The sequence below is a fragment of the Pipistrellus kuhlii genome, unplaced genomic scaffold (genome assembly GCF_014108245.1).
Source record: "Pipistrellus kuhlii isolate mPipKuh1 unplaced genomic scaffold, mPipKuh1.p scaffold_m20_p_2, whole genome shotgun sequence".
NCBI classification, from domain to species: Eukaryota; Metazoa; Chordata; class Mammalia; order Chiroptera; family Vespertilionidae; genus Pipistrellus; species Pipistrellus kuhlii.
Genome location: NW_023425515.1, coordinates 177,078,446 through 177,101,772, shown reverse-complemented (window position 1 = coordinate 177,101,772; position 23,327 = coordinate 177,078,446). Strand labels below are relative to the sequence as shown.

Below are 23,327 nucleotides of genomic sequence, written 5' to 3'. Positions count from 1 at the left end.
CCTGGGCGTAGGGGTTGACGGAAGTGGCGCCACTGGGCGGTGGGCGGATGCCTCCCAGAGAGGCGGGAGGAGTTAAAGGTCGGATGGGAGTTTCCGGAACTTTGTTCGATCGCTGTTGTGGCGTTGTTCCTCTCTTTCTTGCGGTAGAGTAGGCTCCAGGGTAGTCAGACCGGGGTATTTAGTGAGAGGCTTAAGTTAGGTGTTACGGCGGTGGCCATATTTTAACCTGGCAAACTGGAACCATCACAGTAACTAGTTCCTGTGTCACTCCCAAGTTTCCGCCCGAGGTGTGGTCAGGCGGTTACCATGACAACGGGGAAACAGCGGCCTCTTGGGAAGGATAAAGGCAATGGCCGCAGTACTTCGCTCTAATGTCAAGACGCCACAAGTCCATTAGTAGCATTGGAGTGGGATGTGTGGTCTTTGTGGAGAGGAAAATTAGATGAATAGTCTGTTCTTTCATAAGTGGGGAAACAGGTGCGAAGAGGCAGTGAGTTAGGGGCAGAGTATGGCCTAGAACTGGGGTCAGTGTGTCAATAGATGATCATTGGCTCCAATGCAACACCAACAAGAATCCCCATTTTGGGGTGCAGTGAAGAAGGAAACGTTATTCATGTAAAACAGCTGAATTGCAATACTTTCGCAGTCTGTGAAAACTGTGGAGCTATAGAACGATCCTGGGGCTAGGCCATGTGGCTAGAAGACTCTCGTCTCCTTGACTCCAGACACCCCAATCTACTCAGGCTAGAGGGTATTCTAGCTCAGCCAGGGAAAGTTTCACATCCTTCATTTCTTTTTTAAAAAATATATTTTATTGATTTTTTTTTTTTTTACAGAGAGGAAGGGAGAGGGACAGAGTTAGAAACATCGACAAGAGAGAGAGAGAGTCTACAGCCATACCACCCTGAACGCGCCTGATCTCGGAAGCTATCAGTAATAATAAATGTCGTTTTTCAACATTCGTTTAAAATCTTGCTTGGCGTTGACTTGTATTGACATAACCTTCAAACACGTGGTATCTACAGAACGTGTGAAGTGCAATTAACAAGTTTTGCTTGAAAAAGTTTGTGTTTGGTTTGGTTTTTGTTGCAAAACTAGGGCTAAGAAGATGGCGGATGAAGAGCATATTCGGCACTGCATGCTTTACGAGTTCCAATTAGGAAGAAAAGCAAGTGAGGCTGCAAAAAACATCTGTAGTGCTCTTGGTCAAGATGCAGTTAGCACCAGAAAATGCCAGCGTTGGTTTGAGAAATTTCGCGAGGGAAATTTTTCGTTAGATGACAGGAGTGGTTGAGGCCGTGTGTCCAATTTTGATCAAGAAGCTCTTCAAGCTCTTTTGGTGCAAAATCCTCAAATTACCCAACAAGAGCTTGCGACAACTTTAAATTGTTCACAAAAAACAATTTCCAATCAATTGCGTGCACTTGGCAAAGTCCAAAAGTTTGGAAAATGGGTTCCTCATGAGTTGACCGACAACAACCGTAATCAAAGAGTCACAATTTGCAGTTCGCTCCTCTCTCTTCAAAACCGTTTGCCGTTTTTAGAGCAAATTGTTACTGGAGATGAAGAATGGGTGCTGTATGTTAATTTGAAAAAGCGGCCTCAATGGTTGGACAAAAATGAGGCTCCGCAGCCCACGCCAAAACCTGACTTGCATGCAAAAAAAGTGATGTGTGTTTGGTGGAATTTTAAAGGAATTCTTCATTATGAACTTTTACCATCTAACCCAGCATTTTTCAACCGCTGTTCCGCGGCACACGATGTTGCCTGGTGTGCCGTAGGTGCAGACAAGACAAGAATTTTATAATTTTTCACTATTTTGTTTACTTAATATTTCATAATAAAGTAATTATAAAATACTTTCTTTGTGTTTATTTGATTCCTATTCAAGAGAATTACTTTATATATAATCAATATAGGCACAGAGTTAAATTTTTTAACATTTTCTAATGGTGGTGTGCCTCGTGATTTTTTTCATGAAACAAGTGTGCCTTTGCCCAAAAAAAGGTTGAAAAACACTGATCTAACCAAACCATTACAAGTGCAGTGTATAGTGCCCCATTGGAAAGGTTAGCCCAAGCTTTAAGAGAAAAAGAACCCGCGCTGATTAATCGGAAGGGCGTAATTCTTCACCACGATAACGCAAGACCGCATACTGCAAGAATCACTGCTGAAAAACTGCGCCAGTTGGAATGGGAAGTTCTCCCTCAACCTGCATATTCTCCTGATATTGCCCCTTCCGATTACCATTTGTTTCATTCTTTGCAAAACTTCTTGGAAAAAAATTTAATAATGAAGAATGCCTCAAAAATGCATTGATCGAATTTTTTGCATCAAAATCACGAGAATTTTACAACAGAGGGATTAAAATGCTTCCTGAGCATTGGGCACAAGTAGTAGAAAACAACGGCAACTATATTGTTGATTAAATTTTGTTGTATTGTTTAAATAAATTCGATTTAAAAAAGTATTAGAAAACGACATTAATTATTACTAGACCTAATAAGCAGGGTCAGGCCTGGTTAGTACTTGGATGGGAGAGAGAGAGAGAGAGAGAGAGAGAGAGAGAGAGAGAGAGAGAGAGATCAGCTGCCTCCTGCACACGCCCCACGGCATGTGCCCGCAACCAAGATACATGCTCCTCGACAGAAATCGAACCTGCGACCTGTGAGTCCAAAGGCCGATGCTCTACCCACTGAACCAAACAGATCAGGGCTCACATTCTTCATTTCTGAGGAGAGAAACTGAGCTCCTAGAGCCAGAGGGGAGCTGGCTTATACAGACAGAAGTCCTGCCTCTGGTTCCTGATTGGACCAGCCTCATGCAAATGAGGGCTCCAAATTCTCACGTTTGATTGATTTAAAAGGCACTGTCCTGATTGATTAGAATAGAGTTACTCTGATTCAGTGGAGCCACACAGCTCTGGATGGATGGGGAAACCCTCAATCCTTTTGGTTGAAATAGGATTCTAGGAAACCTTTTATGAGGCCTGGTATGACCTTGGGATGGCAGAAATACAGTGCAGGCCTCTCTCTGAAGTGCAGTTTGCGTAAGAGGCCCCTGTGCAGAAATGGCTGCTAGGCTCTGCTTTTTAAAATGAGTCCGTTAGCCTCCAGGACCCCTTCTTAGTAGGTGTCTTTTTTTTTTTTTTTTAATAGAGTTCACAAATGGATGCCTAATTCTCAGCAGGGAGGTTTTGACTGGTTCCTAAAGCAGGTCAAATCCTGGTTACAAAGTGACTTTATTGTCCTGTACTTACTTACCACTTGGTGGTTCAGGCTCTACACTTGTTAGCACACTTATCTGAATTTAATTTGTTAAATTCTTCCATGTGGGCACAGATTGAGTCTGGATTTGCTTGTCATTATATCCCCAGTACCTCACACAGTGCCTGACACTATGTTAAAAAAAAAAAAAAAAAAAAAAAAAAAAAAAAAAAAAAAAAAAAGAGTAAGTGAATCTATTATGAGGTCTTATTCATTCCAGCCCATCTATCTATCCAGGGTCTTTCTTTCTTTCTTTCTTTCTTCTTTTTTAAATATATTTTATTGATTTTTTACAGAAAGGAAGGGAGAGAGATAGAGAGCTAGAAATGTCGATGAGAGAGAAACATCGACCAGCTGCCTCTTGCACACCCCCTACCAGGGATGTGCCCACAACCAACGTACATGCCCTTGACCGGAATCGAACCTGGGACCTTTCAGTCCGCAGACCGACGCTCCACCGCTGAGCCAAACCGGTTTCGGCTATCCAGGCACTTTCTAAAATCACAGTGCGGATTATGTTGCTTGCCCACTGGACAGCCTACAATGGCTCCTCTTCACCCCAGGGGTGGGAAACTTTTTTTCTGCCAAGGACCAGTTGGATACTTACGACATAATTTGTGGGCCATTCAAAATTATCCACTTAAAAATTGGCCTGCTGTATTTGGTCAAACATGTAATTCACTCACCTCTAATGCCTTGGCAGAGCAAGGCCAAATGATTTTACAGGCCTTATATAGCCCTCGGGCCAGACGTTCCCCATGGCTGATCTACACCAAAATAAGCCCTCACCTCTTCATTCTGGCACTCCCAAGTCCCTCACAGTCTGCCCCACCCTCACCTTCCCTATCTTATGTTTTACAGCTCTCTTTCATTCTTGTACTATGTTCAGTTTCACCATTTAGCATTCTTGCTTGGAGTGAGAATCTTGGTTTTACCACGTTCTAACTGTTTGACCGTTGGGAAAGTTATTTAACCTCTGAATCCCAGTTTCCGCAGCTGCCAGATAAATATGTAGGGATTGAAAAAACGAGTTATTTCGCCTGCTTTTGTCCAGATGTAGGTTCAAACCATTCCTTTTGCCAGAACAACATTCCTCCCATTGCCAGCACTCCAGAGCTCAGTTGCAATCCCATCGTCTACCTCGCTCTCTCACATTCCCTCCAGCTCCAGTGTTAGCCACTCTCTTGCCTGCCTCTCTTTGCACTTGGTCCTGTCACTGTGCTATATTCCAGCCTGCCTTATATGAGTTCTCTCTGATATTTTTCTTAAAGCCCATTCCTCTCCAGCTAAGAAAATCCTAGGCCAAAAAACCTAGGAGCATTCTTGTGGAGCCTCTGTTTTTCCACATCTCCATTTGCTTGCGTTCAAAAATAGACCCACATCTGCTCTTTTCTCCCTATTTGCACGATCACTCGAACCCAAGATACCATCACCTGTGGCTGGATCATCACAATAGCCTCCTGACCAAAGCCCCTGTTTTTACTCTTTACTCCACACTCTATCATTCATAGAGCAGCCTGCGTAATTGTCTTAAATGTAAATCAGATAATGTTATTCCTTGAATTAAACTCCCCCAGAGGCTTCCCTTAACTCTTAAGATAACATTTAAACACATCCTGTGACTTCATGACTCTCTATGACCAAGACCCTGCCTGTATCTCCAGCCTCACTTCCTGGCACCGCTGTCCCAGTTCATTCCAGCCATGCATCCTGGTCTCCATCCCTGGGACATACCCACATCATCCCCACCTCCTGAGTTTCAGATCAGCTCTTCTCCTGGGCTGGAATGCTCTTCCCTGGGCTCTTCACTGTCTGTCTCCTCAGTTCAGAGATCGCCTCCTTGGGGGGACATTCCTTGACACCACATCTAAAGTAGTTTTGTACTTGTCACTATTTGACTTGTCCTCATTAGAGTTTTCATGTGTATTGTTGTTGTTTTTAAGTAAATTACAGAGGTAGAAGAAGTAAGTCCTAGAAGAAAGGAGCTTAGGAAACAAGTTATAGACATAAAGGAAGGGCTTTTATGTCTATAAAAGTGTGGGAGTCAGGAAGGTAATGATAATGTGCCTGGAAGGGGGGAGTGGAGGGCAGGGAGAGGGCAAGGGAAGAGAAAGAGATCAGCGCACTCCAGGGAGGGAGAGCACCACCTTGTCCTTTTCTTATTCCTCCTCTATCCCCAGGGCCTTGAACAGTTAGTTCCTGGCATGAATTCAATAAATATAGGCAGTTGTTATTCTGCATTGAGTGCTTACTAGGTACCAGGCATTGTGCTAAGTACAAAGTGGTGTTTCATTTTCACCATAATCCTTTGAGAAGATACTGTTGCCCATTTATAATGAGGAGCTGAGGCTGAGAGCAGCTAAGCAACTTCTCTACTACCAAAAAGATAAATGGAGGAGTCAGGATTTGAACCGAGGTCCACAATCTTTTAACTGCTCAACTGCTCAGTGCTTAGTGTTTAGTAGGTCTTGACTTCTTTACCTTTGTAAACCTGCCCGCCCCGCCCCCCTGTCCCCACCCCCACCCCCCACCCCGCCGTTCCCCGCCCCTGAATCAAAAATAGGTGGAACCAAATGGCAAAATCTCAGGGAGGGAGAAGTCCTGCCGGGGCCGAAGGTCAAGGGACCTTTGTCCGCAGACAGAAGAGTGGCATGTGGCCTGCAAAGGGCCTGCAAAAGGGATAAGGTGGCACCCACTCATTTTATTGCACAAACATATCAACCCACTGGGTTCCCACCCCTTGCCAGGCTCTGCCTCGGTGCTGAAATGAAACTCCTATGAGAACTTCACGTCCCAGCTCCCTCCGCCCAGCAAAGGGCTCTTAGGAGAACGGCCTGCTGGATGACCCCTGTTTGTGGGGCAAGGCATCCAAGTCATCTCCTGAGCTGTCAGAAACCAGCCAGAGCCAAGTCCAGGGCTCTGCCTCTGAGGACCTGCGCTGGCCCAGGTGTGTTTATGTTGGAGAGGGCCGGGTGAAAGGCAGATCCAGGCCTTCCAGAGACCGAAAAACAATCAGCTCAGTTCCAGAACCTCAACTACCTGAGGCAGACGGAGGTGGGCGGGAGGCTCCTGCTATTGTTTCAGCTCCTGCCAAAGAGGAACACTTGGATTCCAGCCCTTTTCAGAGCTCAGAGCAGTTTCCTGAGTTCCTGGAAGCCCTGCGGTTGGCTCATTGGAGGTGAGGCAGGGCTTGGTGCCGGAAGGCCCATCCATCCACTGGAAAATGTCTCCTCCCCTAGAGACATCACTCCCCACAGGCATCCCGGCTCAGCGCCAAGCCCCAGGATTGCTGAAGAGAAGGCAGCCTGACACTCACCTAATTATTATGGAATTAATTCTCTTTGATTCCAACCAGAGCCGGTCTGAAATTTAAATTTCAAATAGATGCTGCGGATGAGAGGGTGATGTGCAGCTTTCCAAAGATCCAACAGAAAAATGGGAACAGCAGACATGGCAATCTGGCCAGACTCCCCTTTCATTACGGAATTCTATAACGGAATGTATCGATGCACACATTCCATTCCCGTAAACTATTCAGGGCAACGACAGAAAGATCTAGTCGGGGAAGAGGCTAACAGACCAAATGTGAAGAGTCTCAATAGACTGTTGATGGGCAAATATGACCAAAAGGAAGATTTAAATTCCAGAAGGCACCACGTTTTGGGATTTTCCTCTGCAGAATAAACATGCAACAGCCTTTCTTGGTCTTACAGAGCAGAGGGTTTCTCAGTCCATTGCAGTCAGTGAACTCTACCTTAGGCAACTCTGACTCTTCACCCTGTCACAGAACACCCTTGCTTCCCACGATCTCCCTGCTCACGATCTGCATTCCACCTACACCCTTCACTGTCTCTCGCCACTCAGCGTCCTGGACTCCATCATCTCCGAACCTTGGCACATGCTGCCCCTCTGCCTACATCCATCTCTGTCTAGACACACTTAGGTCCCTCGGCTCCGAGCTCCCCCAGTGCCTGGTACTGCCCCAGCATCCCACTCTGTTGTAATTGCTTGTTTCACTGTCTGCTATCCCCATAGACATTGTGGGGGCAGCGACCACATCTGCCTCTGAATCCCCAGACACTTCCTGGCACGAAGTAGAAAGAGGAAATGGACTCATCAGGTTAGGCTTTGCCAATCTGAAGGATCTGTGCGTTGCCTTAAAAGCCCGGAATGTCCTAAGACATGAAGATGGGAAGACCAGCGGAGGGGATGTGAGAAAGCTGCCTCAAAGGCGTGGAAGGCATGTGCCCCTCCTTCCTTTCTCTTCCGCGTACCCGGTTCCAGAACTTAACGAGCAAAATCCACAGGCTGTTTTTTTGCTGACCGCGGTAACAGAAGAGACTATAAATTCTGCCTTCCATCTGGCTCTTCATGGTCCAAGAAAATACAGCAATTTCAAACTCCAGGGAGATGAGCACTCAAATCATGAAAGCGTAAGCTCAACCGTCATGGAATTTGACTCAAGAACCAAAGTGAAGAAAGCATCACTTATTCTGTCAGGATCGATGCCCGGGTGGCCCTCCGAGGAGCTGAGCTTGATATTTTCTCTGGTCTTCAAAGCCATCCTGCCCGATGCAACAGCTGGTCCTTGCTTCTTTCTTCCTTTCTACTGGCGCCAGCGTGCTCTTTGTCACCAGTTAGCACTTCACGGCGTGGGCTGAGGGGGAAGCTGGCCTTCCAATGGGAGCACTTTCACATCTGTCCTCATCCACTGGCCAAAACTGGCTGCTACTGCAAGGCAAAGGTGATGTGTTCGCTTTCTCATGGCTTACGTTAGAACCAGGGTTCACCGAGACTTGCTGGTGGGAGATAAAATAAGAACGAACCCTTCCCATACCTAAAAACACCAGGCACGCTCAGGAGTCGGCCTGATTTCATTCCCCTGGCCATGGATGGAACTCCACTGCTCCTGGCAGGAAAATAATGAGCAACAGTTCTGACAAGCCACCCCTAGGCGGGTCTCCTGGCATTTGGAGTCCAACCAGAGAAGGGAATTTTCAGATCTGCTGGCAACATCAGCTCTGGAGAGATTTGACAGCCAGTCTGAAGGCTTCAGCCAATTTGGACCAGCATCTGGACCCTCAGTACATTTCTGAGTCTGCTCTGAGATCCTTCTGAAGTTTACCCAACTTGGCTCAACCTTCTGGCAAGCTGGGGCCAGCAACAAGCCATTCTTTGGAAGTCCCTCTGGATGTACCTGTTGCTTTCTCAAAGGGCCACCCGCCCAGGATGAGAGGTCTGAAAAGTAGAGAATGAGAAGCTTGAGATGGAATCCTATATAATAAAAGCCTAAAATGCTCAGTGTCCGGTCATTCAGTGACAGGTCATCCATTCAACCAACCAATCGAAGTGTAATATACTAATGATATGCTAAGGCTGCTTAACCTCTCACTATGTCATGCACTGATCATCAGGGCCTAATGCTCCAATTGGTAGGTTAGTGGGATTGAGCAAGACAGGACCAGACACACCCTGGAGCCCTCCATAGTCCCTCCCTGGCTCCAATTGTGCACCGGTGGGGTCTCTCGGCCTGGCCTGTGCCCTCTCTCAATCCAGGACCCCTCGAAGGATGTGGAAGAGCTAGTTTTGGCCCAATCCCACAGGCCACTCCCTCGGGAGGTCACCAGACACAGGGTTCACAGTTATTGAGCACTAATGCGGCACAAGCCTCTTCTGATCAGGACTGATTGGGTGCGAGCCTGTGGCAGGCACAGTGGGGCTGGGATGAGTGGGAGGGGCAGGTAGGAGCTGAAGGCAGTGTTGGACTGTGGGTTTTGGCCCGATTCCTGCAGGCCACCTAGAGAGATCCCACCTGTGCATGAATTTATGCACCGGGCCTCTAGTGTTTCTATATTTAACTTGCTATCTTTTTTTCTCTCTCTAGCCTTTTTTACATATGGAGGAGACAGGAGATAGATCACCAGACTCCCAGCAGACTTTGAGGACCATAAGCTTAGATCTGATCATGGCCTGCCCATGACCGCTTTGCACTGATGCAGGCTGTTTCTTGAAGGCCGAGGCTAAGATGTCCAGGAAAGCATCACACGTTAGGTTAACCAAGGATGCCATTTGCAGTCCAGGAGAGCTGGTGACAGGGCCATACATCAGTACAGGCAGGAGGTCTCATCTCATTTCCCAGAGAAGCATTCCCTGGTTGCCTAGGCCAGGGGCTGGACCCAAGCTTCCCTCCTGTTTCACAGGCTTTTTAATCACAGAATTACTGGAGCAGCAAGAAGAAACTGTTCTTGGAGGTGCTGCCAAGCAGATGAACAGCCTTCAGCATTGGGTGGCATTTCCCAAGGTGCAACCTGCATTAGCTTTGGGTCACGCTCAAGAAATGAAAAGGGTAGGTGAGGTAGCAAACACTGTTTTCTTTAGAAAAGCAACTAGGGAGGGGCCTTTTTGAGCTGGGATTGGGGTCTTCAATCCTGCTTTGCCTCACTAGTAGGGAGAGGATGAGCGATGGCCCTTCTCTGACTCTGAGAAGTGTGCTGTGAGGGACAGGACACAAGTCCAGAGGACCAAGGGATGGTTCGGAGCAGCTGGAGAGGAGAGATGAGCTGGGGTACTGTGGGCAGCAGCATCCCACAACTCCACTGGGTTGACCACAGACAGTGAGGGAAATGCCCTTTGTGACTCTGGAACCAAATGACCAAGGAGGATGACAGGGAGATCTGCTGCAGCACCAGAGAAACCCCACTGATAGTGAGACTACACGTCACTTTATTTTTCATTTATTGATAAAAAAATATTAATAGCAATTAAAAACTCAGAACATTCACAACCCATCACAGAGTCTTATAAGTTTTAGCCATTTGTTCCCCATGGAGTCCTTCATCTAACGGAGATGGTAATTTCAGCCAAAAGGCCCCTTCATGCTTTTCATGGGCGGGTACTGCTGCTCCATTGGCATAGCCCCAAAGCAGTCCGAGGGGTTACAGTGGCCAGTCTTGCCCGGCTGGCCCATGGGGCCTGGCGGGCCAGGGATGCCAGGAATGCCTTGTTGGCCCATCGGTCCAGTTGCGCCCATCTTGCCATACCCTGGAGGACCTTGAGGACCTAGAGAGGGAAGTCAGAAAAGGGAAATCAGGAGGTCTAGACTACAGGAAAGAATAATGGCTATTGTCAAAAACACCTTATATTTGATGAATACTTCTCAGGTTATAACATGTTCTCATGAGACCTGATTGGACCTTTACATTAATTTAACAACTTCAACACTATTGGCTGGTTTTACTGAGAGCTTCCATGTGTCAGGCCCAAGGCCGAGTGCTTTTTATGCATTACTAGAGGCCCGGTGCATGAAAATTCATGCACTGAGGGGGGACCCTCAGCCCGACCTGCCCCCTCTCACAGTCAGGAGCCCTCAAGGGCAGGAGGCGACCCAGCAATCAGGGGAAGGTGACACCCCATCATACCTCTGCTGCTGCCACTGCTGGCATCACAAGCCTTGGCCAGCTCTGGGTACCTGAGCCTCTGGCGGCCCTGGGCAACTAGGCAGCCAATATCCAAAGCTAGCCTGTGCCTTGCGTGTCAGGTGGGCAGCTGCCATTGAGACTTGCCTGTGCCTCAGGTCAGCCCTGGGCAGTTGGGGGGCTGAGGGGATTGGGGGACTCCAGAGGCAGGCATGAGGAACAGCAGGCCTGGCCTTGCCATGTGCCAGCTGCCCCAGTGGGGCTGAGGGGACTAGGCGCCGCCATCTTTGAGGGCATGGCAGCCAATTAGCATATTCCCTCCTTATTGGCTGTGGGTATTGCCATCTTTGAGGATGAGGCAGTCAATTAGCATATTCCATCCTTTTTGGCTATGGGTGCTGCCATCTTTGTGACAGCATGAGGGTCAATTAGCATATTCTCTCTTTATTAGATGGGATTCATTGACTCTTCATAGCAGTTTCATGAGAAAGGAACTATTATCTCATCTTGAAGATGAGGACATAGGCGCAGAGAGGTTGCACATGAAGCTGGGTCTCAGTGCCAGGCCATCAGGCTTCAGTCATTCTCTTTAGCTATATTGCATGGCTGGCTGATCCTATCAAGGTCATGCAGCCCAACAGGACTTGAACTAGCACTCCATGCCCCCACAGCATCTGACTCTATTCCTGTGTCATGCTAGCCCAGGTTAGGACTTGTGGGCAGGCACTGGCCCTTCACCCCCACCCCCCACACACACACACAGGCCCCAGCAGAGGGCCTTACACACGTCACATGAGGTAAATGTTGGCAGATAGGCCTGTCGTTATTTGAGAGGCCACACAGCTGTGCTGTGGAAGGAGACTGAAGAAAGGAGATCTCAGATGCTCTGGATTCCTGGTCTGAAACGCTGGCTTTTCCTACCTGGGGGGCCAGGGAGACCATTTTCTCCTGCGATGCCAACGCCAATGTCCCCCTTTTCACCTTTGGTACCGGGCAATCCTGGGACAAAGGAAATAAAATGAGAAGTCCTATCCCCGAGCAGAAAAATGACACACCCAGTCAGATTATCAGAAGTGCACACATACGGGGAAGTACACTCCCAGCAGACCTCATACAATGCTCACGCGTGCCCCAGAGAACTGCGGGTGCACTTTGGAACCAGAGGGCAGCCCTACCTCTCATGCCTGGCATCCCCTGCCGTCCTTCTCTGCCAATTTGACCAGGGAGCCCCGGTGCCCCCGGAGAGCCTGGCCGGCCGGGGGCACCGTCCTTCCCAGGGGGCCCCGGTCTTCCAGGAGCTGCTGCCACCTCCATGGGGAACTGGATCCTGGAGGTGTAGTAAGCCATCCTCTCTGTAAGAAAGGACAGGGGCAGGTCACAGGGTGCCCTGGGGACTCGGAATGACCGCAGGTGCTGCAGACAGGCCCCCAGCATGGCAACCAGAGAAGCCTTTCCCCAGAGGGATGTCAGAGCAGGGGAACTGGGGAGGATCTACAGTCTCCCATGTTGGGGCCTCCACGTTGCTTTCTGCTGTGCTCCTTCTGAAGCACAGATCTCTTTTCCAACACCTTTCAATAGCTCACCACTGGCCTCAGACTGGAGCCCGACTCACTCCTTGTTTGGCACTCAAGGTCTGCTCCCTGATCTCAATGCCCAGCCCTTTGAGGGCAGGGTCCATGCTTTCCCCAGTCCCTAGCATTCCAGCCCTGGACGAGCAAATGAACAGGAAACAAACACTTGGAACGAAGCCACCCCAGCCATCTTACAGTCGCTGCTCACCCCACTATTTTGAGCTCACTGCAGACAGACTGGTTTGATGTCAATTTTCTTGTCTGTCTCCTTTGCTCCAGTGGGGGCTTGGGGAAGGCGGGAGGGGAATCATGTTATCTCTGAACAGAGCAGGTGCCAAGGAATGTCTGAAGTCTTACCAAACTCAACCCTGTAGGTTGGGGGGGGGGGGGGGTGAGTGGGGGGCAGGATACTGAGCTTTAGGAAAAGGAGGCCAGGGCAGGGCGGAGAAGCAGGTTGGAAGGGCCAGCAGCACCCACTACCACCCAGCGGCTGCCAATTACCATCAAACATTTTAATCATCTCTTGTCTGATGAATCGCTTGATTTCATCATAATTCACCATGTCTCCCTGAGAAAAGAGAAAGAAAACCGGCCTCAATTATACTTCCAAGCCTGGGGGTAGATTTTATGGAAATAAAGGATTGGGGGGAGGGAAGCAAAGGTCCCAGGAGCCACCCACAGATACTTAATCCTAACTCCCCCCCCCCCCAAAAAAAATGGTCCAAAGCATTGTGTGCATCAGTGCTTTTTTCTGGGGAGAGGGTCCCCAACCCCCCACCCTCCCACACACAAGTAAGACCACCCGCAGGGGAGTCATGCTCTTTCCTGCAGAACGTCAGCAGGAGGTACTAAAATGGTCCATGCTCTACCCCGAATGCCCAGAGAGTGTCCGTAGCTGCCAGCCTCTCCTTACCATGGAGCCAGGTACCCCGGGCAATCCGGGGCTCCCCACAGGCCCTGGAGACCCAGGGTGGCCTCTCTCTCCTGCAGGACCCGGGGGCCCAACAGGCCCCATGGAGCCACTCTTGCCGGGCCCACCAGGCATGCCAGCTCTTCCCTTCTCTCCTGCCTGGCCCTTCTGTCCTGAAGGTCCGGGGTCACCCTGCAAGGACAGGAAGTCACAGGCCAGCACTGCCAAATACTACCGAGTCTGCCTCCCGATGCTCCCTTCTCTCCTTCCTGCAGCCAGGCCCGCAGCATCTGCCTCTGGGCCGTGGCCACAGCATCCTGACAGATGGCTCACTTCACTGGCCAGGACAGTCCTTCTAGAAGACAGTTCTCACGGGGCTCCTCCGTGCCTGAGCGTCCTGCCAGTTCCCACTGCCCTCCGAATAAAGGCTCATTCCGTGGCCAGGCCTTCAGGACCACTCATGATGTGGTTCTGACCTCACTTCGCAGCCTCATCTCCCTGCCCCCGCACCTCCCTCCAGGCCTCAGAGGCCATCATTCTCCGACGTGGCCACACTGTCTGCGTCCTCCCTGTCTGAATGCCCTTGCCCTCCTTCCTGCCCAGTGCCCTCCCCAGCCCAGATGAATGCTCCTGTTTTCCTGTGCAGCCTCCCTGACTCCCAAGCTGAGCTGGTGCTCTCTCCCTCTGATCCCACATGGATTTTCAGTAAAATCTGCCATGCTCTAGAGCAGTGTTTCCCAAAGTGTGGTATGCGTACCCCCAGGGGAACGGGAAGAGTTCGGTGTGGGTACGCGTTGCACCGGAGTTTGGTGGGGATATGCACTGCACCGTGCTTAGCTGCGCCTAATTCTACGTTCTCATGAGTACGAGGGGTACTCAGCGTTACGAAAATTATAGAAGGGGTACACATATGTCAAAAGTTTGGGAAACACTGCTCTAGAGTAAGTGTGAAAGGACTATGTGAGCACCTGGCCAGGAGTGGAAGCAAGATCAAGCAGACGCTTGCAGATTGAACAAATGAATCAATCAATGAGTGAATGAATTTCAAATTTCCATTCCCCCAACTATAGCTTAGAACCTCAAAACAGCCCCATGTTGGAAGCTCTCAGGGATGAGGTTGCTTCAAGTTCTGTCCACTGTGTGTTCCTGTCCACTGGCCTTTCTGCGTCTTCCTCCCATGGCTACAGCCACAGCTGGGAGTCAGGCTTCACCAGCCCGTGAGCTTCTCCCCAACCCAGCCTGTGTCCACTCACCTTTGGGCCAGGGGGTCCGTAGAGTCCCTGTTTCCCGGGGGGTCCCTAGAGGAAATCAAACGTCCAAGGTCAAGCCTTTGCAGCATCTCCAAGCCGCCCTGTGAAAAGGTCCCTCCCACTGCCTCGGGCCCCTGCGCTGTCTGGCCGGGCTCTGTGTGAGGAATGATGACAGCTTCCCTGATAACAGAAGGGCTGACAGCTGGAAAGGAGACGAATGTCCCCCAGAGCATGGCCTTAGATGATTATGTTGGCTGGGTCCCTTGTCACAGACAAAAAGAGGTGAGAAGTCAGCACGAAGGGGCCAGTCGGTAGCATATTGAAGGGCCTGGCGAGGACTGGTGCCCAGTCCTTGCTTGTTTGGAGTTTATTATTCTCATGGCCTCCTTTTGACCAGGTTAAAAAAAAAAATAGTGAAAAAACAAGTCTCACTCTCATCCTTATCACCTAGTCCCCCAGTCCTCTCCCCAGAGCAACAAGGGCACGCTTCCTGCACTCTGTCCAGAGAACATTGGCATGAAGAACGGTTACTGAATGCACAAAGGGGCCAGGGTAAGGCGGGAAGCAAGCAGCAGCATTCCCACGGGGTCAGGACAAGCCCAGGACAACAGTACCTCTTTGCCAGCTGCACCATCGGCACCGGGCTCGCCCTGGGAAGTGAGAGCAGTGAAGATGTGATGAGTGCCTACCTCGCTTGATGTCACACGCCTCACTTTGCCCACTGGACACGCCCAACCCCCATTCCACCACTGGGTCCTGCTTCTACCCCTTCCCCTCAGACATTCTGGGCACAGGCTCAAAAACTTAGACCTCACCCCACACTCTCCTGCCTTGTCCCCGAGCCCCACACCCCTGGCTGAGCCCAATGGAGGAGGAGCCGGCTGCAGCTCCCTGCTCTTTGCTTGGGGCCTCGCGTCTTGCACACTCTCTGGCTCTGAGTGTAGGCTAGTTGTTTGCTGAATGAAGGTGTGAACCAGAGATCTGGTCAGGTGAGCCTGCTCCCTCCCGGGAACAGGAGAGGCTGCCTCCTGGGCCCGCCCACCCGCTTCTGGAGGATGCTGGGGAAGAGGGACTGTGCTTGCAAGGCAGCCAGGCAGATTCATCCGGGACCTTGGAGGCTCCGGAGCCTGCAGGCAGGGGAGGTGGAGGGCTGGCAGGAATCGGAGTGAGTGAGAGGTGAGACTTGATCCTCTTGGCACATGGGTTGACCCATCACCTCTGCTGGAGTCAGGCACCCCATCCCAGGCCACCAGTCCCAGGGTCATTGCTATGCTCCCCACGTTGGCAGAAAGTGCCCTGACCTGGGAGCTGGGAGGCCTGGGCTCCTGTATCAGCTCCACCCACTGATAACCAGTCCCCCCTGATGGGGTTCACCTGCCTGGAGCCTTTAATAGAGGGCGTACTGTTGCCCTGGCCAGTGTGCTAGATGGTTAGCGTGTCGGCCTATGAACTGAAGGGTTGTGGGTTTGATTCCGGTGACCAGGTTTTCTGGGGTTACCAAAAGCGCCCCCGGAGAGGGGCAGGGCGGGGCGGGGGCCAGGTGTCCCCTGCCTGCGGTGGGCACAGCGCTGGCCCCTGAGCTCGTCCCTTCTTCCAAGTATGACGTGGTCCTCGGGCAGCTCCACGCTGCCGTTCTCCATGCAGACCGCCTCTCCTCCCCGGAGACCCCGGACGTGCAGGGCTGTGCTCAGCCAGCAAGGCCGACGGGCCCTCTCCCTGGGGCTCTGTGTTGAGAGGCGGGGTCTTACCGGGGGGCCGGGGTGTCCAGGGGGGCCAGGCTCGCCCGGAAAGCCTGCCAGGCCTCTTTCTCCGGTGGCTCCCTGGTCTCCTTTCTGGCCCTGGGGAAAGGGAAGGAGGGCGGGGAGAGGGTGGGGGAGAGGGGAAATGAACTCCACAGAGCCAGGGGCAGGTGCTGTGCGCCAGGGACCATGCCCCCAATCCCGGGCTCCACAGGGAGAGCTGGTGCTTCCTGGACTCGAGACGGGACCTGGGACAGCTCCAGCCTCTCCCAAGGCCTTCACTCTCACCACATGCTGTTAGGGTATGGTGACCAGACGTCCCACTTTTGGCGGGACAGTCCCGATTTTTAACAATTTGTCCGCGTCCCGTGGCGTTTTTTAAAAATCCTGATTTGCCGAAACCGGTTTGGCTCAGTGGATAGAGCGACAGCCTGCGGACTGAAAGTTCCCAGGTTCGATTCCGGTCAAGGGCATGTACCTTGGTTGCGGGCATATCCCCAGTGGGGGGTGTGCAGGAGACAGCTAATTGATGATTCTCTCTCATCAATGTTTCTAGCTCTCTAACCCTCTCCTTTCCTCTCTGTAAAAAAAAAAAAATCAATAAAATACATTAAAAAAAAAAAAAAAAAAGTCCCGATTTGGGACAGTCCTGATTTTTAACAATTTGTGCCACGTCCCGAGGCGTTTTAAAACGCTTCTGGACAAATTGTTCAAAAGTGGGACTGTCCCGCCAAAAGTGGGACGTCTGGTCACCTCAAGTTAGGGAGATCTCTGGGGGCAAGAGAGGCCGACCAAGAAAGGCGAGGGCTGGGGCAAACTGCTCTACCCCCCCCCCCCCCAGCAGAGCCGGGCCGATCCCTGGGAGGGGGGAGGGGGCCTGTCGCTCACCACAGCGGAGATCCCAGCTGGGCCCGGCTGGCCAGGAGGCCCCGGTGGTCCCTACAGAGAGGCAAAGACAGTGGGTTGGAAAGAGTCTCCAGTAATGAGGCCCCTGGGGAGGTGTGGAGAGGGACCGACAGCAGAACCAAACCCTAAACTTCGCCCTAAGCCCTCCTTCCCTTGCGTCTTGCACTTGAGCTCCTGCCAGATGTGTGCTGGAGCTGAGGGTCGCCAGGCTCACAGGGCCCTCACGCCTGCCGCCTGCCGCCTGCCGCCTGCCGCACACTCGGGGAGTGGTACCTCCGGGGCTGTGCTGAGGGGGTGAGCTGGCACCCAGAACCAGTGCAGACGGCAGGCCTGGGGGCCTGGGCGTCTTCAGAGCCCCCCTCCCCCTGTGTACTGTGGGAGGAGCAAGGAGCAGGAGCTGGGCTTCTGGTCTGTGCAGCAGGGCGTGAAGGGCGGGGGCTCAGCACGGCCCCAGGCCTCCCTGGTCTCCTAGAGACGCAGACACCAAGGAGCGCTCCTGCCCTGCCCGGGCTGGCCCTGTCCATTCGCCCTCCCCCCTCTCCTGCATCTTCAGCGGAGGCACGGCTCTGAGGCCCCCTCCCTGAACAGAGCCACACACAGCCACCCGGGCTCCCAGGCCACTCCCGCCGCCCAGAGCGCTTCCCTCCACACACCCCCACCCCCCATGGAACGTTCCGGAGGCCTGGTCGGTCCTACTCATCTGAACGCTCCAGGAATGTCCAGCCCGGGGCCGGCACACCGCCGGGGCTGGGTGGGAAGGTGAGAAGAGGAACCCTGCACCCCTCTTGTCGCCCCTCTTGTCCCCGGCCCCTGAACCGGTCTCCGGTGGGGACACATCCAGCGGGTGTGACTCCTTTCATCTGCAACATGAGGGGGCGGCTGAGCTAGAGCTGGGGTCCCCAACGGGGAGCTCGGGACCCCTTGGGACCTATACAAACAGTGCGGAGGGCCTGAGAGTTCGGTTTTTGTTTGGTTTTTTTTTTTTGGTCGTGAGCTATTTTTAACATTTTCCAAAGCCTGCAACCACGCAGCCAGCCACAGCAGGACTGCGATAAAATGCCAGCAGGCCGGTTCGCCTTCCTCCGGCACCCCACCAGCCTGCCCCCTCACGCTGATCAAAGGCGCCCATCGGCAGTCCTCTGCGTTCCCGGCGAGTAGACGGAAAATCCATTATTGCTTAATATTCTCTCCAAGTCGCTTATCTCAGTTCACATGCCGCCCACTCACCCAGCTCCCAGAAGCAGGAGTGCCCCTGGATTGCTGTCTCTCTACAGCTCCCCCCTCCCACCTCCCACCCCATGCAGGTCCTCGGCAAGTCCTCGGCTCCTCAACCCACACCAGGTCTGTGCACGGCTACCCTGCTCCACGGCCACCACCTCTGCAAAGCCTCCCACGGACCTCCGACCTCTGCTTCCACTTGTGCCCGGCCCCCCCCACCCCGAGTCCGCACCTCCAGGCCCTCTGCCATCTGCATCTCGTCTTCTCTCCAAACTAGCTTCCCACTCCCACTCCCACCCCTGAACTTCACTCCAGCCATGCTGACATTGGGCTCCCCCAATATACCAAGCTCCCCGCTGCCTCAGGCTGTGCATCACCAGCTCCACTCCCCTCCCCACCCCTGACCTGGAAGCTCTTCCCCAAACTGCTGGACGACTGGCTCCTTCTCCTAAAACATGGCTCTCAAGTCACCTCCAGGCCCTCCCCACCCATCACACACGCCCGCGTTAACCTGTGTGCTGTGCCTGCGCAGAAGCAGGGACCGGGGACCGTGCCCGCTTCCTCACTGCCTTAGTCCAAGGCCTGGAACAGTGCCTGGCGTGGAGCGGGCGCTCAGTCTTTATTTGAATAACTGAATGATCTTTGTTTGCTAAGCAGATTCGGCCCTAGCTGGCTTGGCTCAGTGGATAGAGCATCAGCCTGCGGACTGAAGAGACCTGGGTTTGATTCCGGCCAAGGGCACATGCCCATGTTGTGGGCTCCATCCCCAGTAGGGGGCGTGCAGGAGGCAGCCAATCAATGATACTCTCTCATCATTGATGTGTCTATCTCTCTCCCTCTTCCTTCCTCCCCGAAATCAATAAAAAGGCATTTTCTAAAAAAGGTAAGGAGATTCGAATGTATGTACCCAGAAAACAAGAAAATGGCAAAAGGCCTGGGAACCACTGGACTAAGCCCCTCACGGCCCCACTCGCTGGGGCTGCTCCTGCGCCCAGTTCTTTGGGGTCACAGCCACCTCACCCACACCCTCCCTCCCCCTCCCCTCTTCCCTCCCCTTCTTCCCCCCTCGGCCCCCTGTACAGAATCCCAACTCCCACGAGGCAGAGACAATCCAGTGAACTCACAGCGTGGCCGGGGGGGCCGGGTCTTCCCTGGGGTCCCATGGCACCAGGCTCACCCTGCAGGAGCCAGAAAAAGAAGAAACAGAAACAGAGTTACCCAGGAGGCTGTGCGGGGGAGAGGGCTGAGCAGAGCCGGTGGAACACCCGGGCTCCCGGAGCCCAGCCGAGCCCTGACCTCCAGGCCTAAGCCTTCCTGGCCAAGGCCCCAGCCCTTGGGGAGAGACTGCAGAGCCCCCGCCGCCGGAGAAGGCCAAGCCCTGCCCTTTTAGGCTAACGGTCCAACAGCCTATGGAAAGGGGAACCAGGAACACCCCCTAAAACCTCCCCCAGAAAGCGGGGGAGAGAGGCAGCCACGTTGCCAGGAAGCGAAGAAGTGGCTGCATCCGGATCGGCAAGCCCAGAGGCTGTCGGAAGGCAGCGGGCACAGATGCCTGCCCTCACCTCAGCTCCGGGCCGGCCACTGCTGCCGGGGGGGCCTGGCTTCCCACAGTCGCCCTGAAAGAGAGAGAGGAGCTCACCGACCGCCACGTGGCTGCCCCCACACCAGAGGGGCCCGGCCACCGGCCCCACGCTGGCCCGAGGCCCTCTGACACCCGCAGGCTGGTGGGCGGGAGAAGTCCCGACCCAGGCTGCCCGGCACCGGCGGCCTCAGCGGGCTTGGATGCCGGGATGGCATCTCGGGCGGGCAAGGGTCAGGCGGTACGTCCACTCTGGCTGGGGCTGGGCTCTACCCGCTGGGCCCTTACCTTTGGTCCTGGGAGGCCGGGGTGTCCCGTTTTCCCCTTGAAACCCTGGAAGAGAAGCAGGGAGATGCCACTTCCCTCGCCTCAACCAGAGGCCTCGTCCCACCCTCTTTCCTCAGGTCAAACAAATCAGAACACCCCCCCACACACACCAAAGCAGAGCTGCACTGGATGGCTCAGCGGGGGCACCTCCCAGCTCCTCCCTGAAGCCCCACTTACCGGGGGCCCCATGAGTCCAGGCGGGCCGGCGGGACCGGGTTCTCCCTGGGGAACGAGATCGGGGGCACTGAGGCAGGAACATCGTCTCAACTCACTCGCCACTGTCTCCTCCCGTCCCCAGCCCCTCCCCCACCCGCCCCAGGATGGAGGGAAGGCCTGTGCGGCGGAGGGAAGACTGAGCCAGGCTCAGCCTCTGACTGGCCGTGGCCCCCTCTCCGGACCTCGGTTTTCCTCCTTTTGGGTACAGACGGGGATTGACGCGGACGCTCTGCTCATTGCCATGGCTCCATTCCTTTCAGATTCCCCAGCAAAATCAAGGGGCTCGCTCAGGTCCTTCCATGCCTGCAACCTGCTTCTTCCCAAGGTCTGCCCATCCACTCACAGGCCGGGAGCCTCGGTGCCAGCCAGCAGGAGCTGTTGATCGGGCCAGGGTCCAGGTCCCTTATGCCACTGCGGCCACTCAGACTAGCCTGCCTGTGCAGGCTCCGGGCTAGACCTGGGGTCCCAGCCGGGGGCTCTCGGCCCCTCGCTGAAGACCGGAGGGTTCTGTGTCTTTAGTTGTCTGGTTTCTGGATAGGAACTCACTCACTTCACCGTCCTGACTTTGGTGAGGCCTAGCTCAGCCAAGCTGGCCAAGGCTACCAGGATAAGTGAGACCCAGGGAGGCGGGGTGCAGTGAGAGGCAGACCGAGGAAAGGCACGGGCTCCCCCTGACGGAGGTGGGGGGCCACTTCAGTCCCTTCAGCAGGGTCCCCTGGACTTTGGCTCTTGGAGGAGGAGGGGGTGCCCTCCCCGGCGCAGCGTCTCACCCTGAAGCCGGGCTTGCCGTCCTTCCCGTCCAGACCATCCAGGCCGGGAGGGCCCTGGAAACAGGAAACGGGCATTTCTGCAGCCTGCCTGGAACCTCCAGCCTCGCCACCCCCACCCAACGCCCAGCCCTACCAAATGCACACACACACACACACACCACACCACACACACACACACACACACACACACATACACACACACACAGCCCACGCCTGTCAGGCCAGGGGGCACACACTCACCTGAATCCCGGGAGGCCCCGGCGGCCCAGGGGGACCGGGCATGCCCGATGGGCCTCGCAGCCCTTCGCTGCCCTGGAAACAAAAGCAGCAGAGCCTCAGCCCAGGCTGGAGACAAGGCCCGGGGCCACGTGCACGCGCGCGCGGGGACTGCTGGAAGCCAGGACAGCTGGCTGCTGAGCCAGATCTGCACTGGACGGAGTAGAGACACCACACACAGCACTACCCCGAGAGGATCTGTCTCATCTGCAGAGCACCCCTCGCTGCTCCACGGAAGGGACAAGCCTACGAGGTCTAGCGTCTTCTCCGAGGCTGGCCAGGGGCGGGCACGGTGGGTGCCCAGGAGCATGCGTAACTGAAGGCACTCAGTTCGCCTGGTCCCAACGAGGCACCGAGCGCTACACACGGAGGCTCCGATTCTCCCCGGTGAGAAGGGGCAGCCCTGGCCCTCAAGGAGCTCGCAGCCCAGTGAGGGTCACGGGCTCACAACCAGGGCAGCACAGCGGTCCGTGTGCTCTGTGCGGACGGGGCCACGGGAGCTCAGGAGAGGGCGAGCTCGGGCCAGGGGAAGAGTCACAGACGCTGACTCCGCCTGGTGCCTGAGGCCTGGCAGGCGGCGGAGGAGGAAAGGGCATGCCGGAGGGAGCTTTGGAGAAGGAGGGAAGGATTTGGAAGTGGCTGCACGCCTGGCCTGGCCCAGGGAGTCTGGGGAGCCGGTGCGATGGGTGGCGGAGGAGGCCGGGAGGTGAGAGCCTGGTGGCTGTGGGCTCTGAGCGTTGTGCTCAGCATCATCACAAAGACCTGTGATTTTTCAAAAGGGGCTTCTCAGAGTCCTGGGGGTTCCTGGAGGGCCTCGAAGCTGAGGCACAAAGCAGGGGCCCAGCGGGTGGCGCTCCAGGACCCCCTTCCCTTGCCTTAGCCAGAGAAGCTCCACTTGAACCTGTTTTATAGACCGAGGGTCCACGTGAGCTTCTGTGTGATGACAAGACTCTAGGACTACAGAATAAAGTGAAAGCCGCTGCTACAGGCCCTGGGGAGCCATTCAAGTTTCAAAACAGGGGAGTGATGACAATGGACCACTTGAATTAGGGTGTTTACAGGAGAAGGGGGCCAGATCCGCAGCAGGGAGAGGGAGGCTGCTGCCTCCCCAGCGGGGAGAGGGTGGCTGCCCTGGGGCAGTGGCTATGGGGGTGGCCCAGGGGAAGGGATCCAGTTAGAAACCCCTGGGGTGGGGTGGAGGGAGAAGGGCTCTGAGTGGCAGTGCAATGCCACCTCCCGCCAGAAGGGGTCAGCACAGCCCCAGAGAAATGTCAGCTCCACAGGGAGTCGGGATGGAGCCCCCTGGCCAGCGGTTGGGGATTGTCTGCAATGATCACCCTTAGGCTAGCAGGCAGCCCTGGAACACAGAGGCAGCACAGAGGGCTGCGGCAGTGGCTGCCAATCAGGTCCCTCAGAAGGAAGGGAGGTGGCCCCACCCCTGCCTTGCCCGTGCTGGTAGGCCCTGGTTCTGGGGAGCAGCCTGGGGGCTCCCCGGGGCCAGGAGGGAGGCCTCGGCTTTGCCTCTAACTTGCTGTGTGCCCCTGGGGTGCCCTGGCCGCTCCGGGCCTCGCTTCTTTACCTGGACAGCGAGCAGTTAGAGCCAGGGAGCCCTCTACGTCACCCCAGCTGTGCTGTGTGGGCTCCAAAGGAAAGAGGGTCCCCCGGCCCCAAGCTCTCAGTCGGTGCTGGGCCTCTTACACCACCAGCTGTCACCTCTGAGACGCCCAGAAGTTGGGCTGAGACAGGAGAGTCAGTCCCCCAGACCAGGGCAGTTTAGCAAGCCAAACCCCGGGGGCAGCCAGTGTGGGGCTCCCTGCCCACCCTTATCACCAAGTCACACTGCGCCCTTGGCAATAACACCTCCAGGTGAGCCTCTTCCTGGGT

At 54.3% G+C, this 23,327-nt stretch overlaps 1 protein-coding gene across 6 annotated transcripts in view; it reads right to left on the bottom strand.

Annotated features, from left to right (window-relative positions):
• Positions 1 to 9,988: 9,988 nt before the first annotated feature.
• The window catches only part of COL16A1 (collagen type XVI alpha 1 chain), a 49,827-nt gene continuing 36,488 nt past the window's right edge, over positions 9,989 to 23,327 (bottom strand). For all 6 annotated transcript variants that reach the window (XM_036445233.2, XM_036445236.2, XM_036445238.2 and 3 more), the window contains 15 exons: positions 21,408 to 21,479; positions 21,168 to 21,221; positions 20,359 to 20,403; positions 20,143 to 20,187; positions 19,838 to 19,891; positions 19,400 to 19,453; positions 17,040 to 17,090; positions 16,161 to 16,250; positions 15,027 to 15,062; positions 14,416 to 14,460; positions 13,166 to 13,354; positions 12,754 to 12,820; positions 11,857 to 12,033; positions 11,603 to 11,680; positions 9,989 to 10,325 (listed from right to left, as the gene is read on the bottom strand). In XM_036445233.2, the coding sequence (XP_036301126.1) occupies positions 10,123 to 10,325; positions 11,603 to 11,680; positions 11,857 to 12,033; positions 12,754 to 12,820; positions 13,166 to 13,354; positions 14,416 to 14,460; positions 15,027 to 15,062; positions 16,161 to 16,250; positions 17,040 to 17,090; positions 19,400 to 19,453; positions 19,838 to 19,891; positions 20,143 to 20,187; positions 20,359 to 20,403; positions 21,168 to 21,221; positions 21,408 to 21,479 (1,260 nt within the window). In that variant the 3' untranslated portion in view covers positions 9,989 to 10,122. The remainder of the gene's footprint in view (positions 10,326 to 11,602; positions 11,681 to 11,856; positions 12,034 to 12,753; positions 12,821 to 13,165; positions 13,355 to 14,415; positions 14,461 to 15,026; positions 15,063 to 16,160; positions 16,251 to 17,039; positions 17,091 to 19,399; positions 19,454 to 19,837; positions 19,892 to 20,142; positions 20,188 to 20,358; positions 20,404 to 21,167; positions 21,222 to 21,407; positions 21,480 to 23,327) is intronic.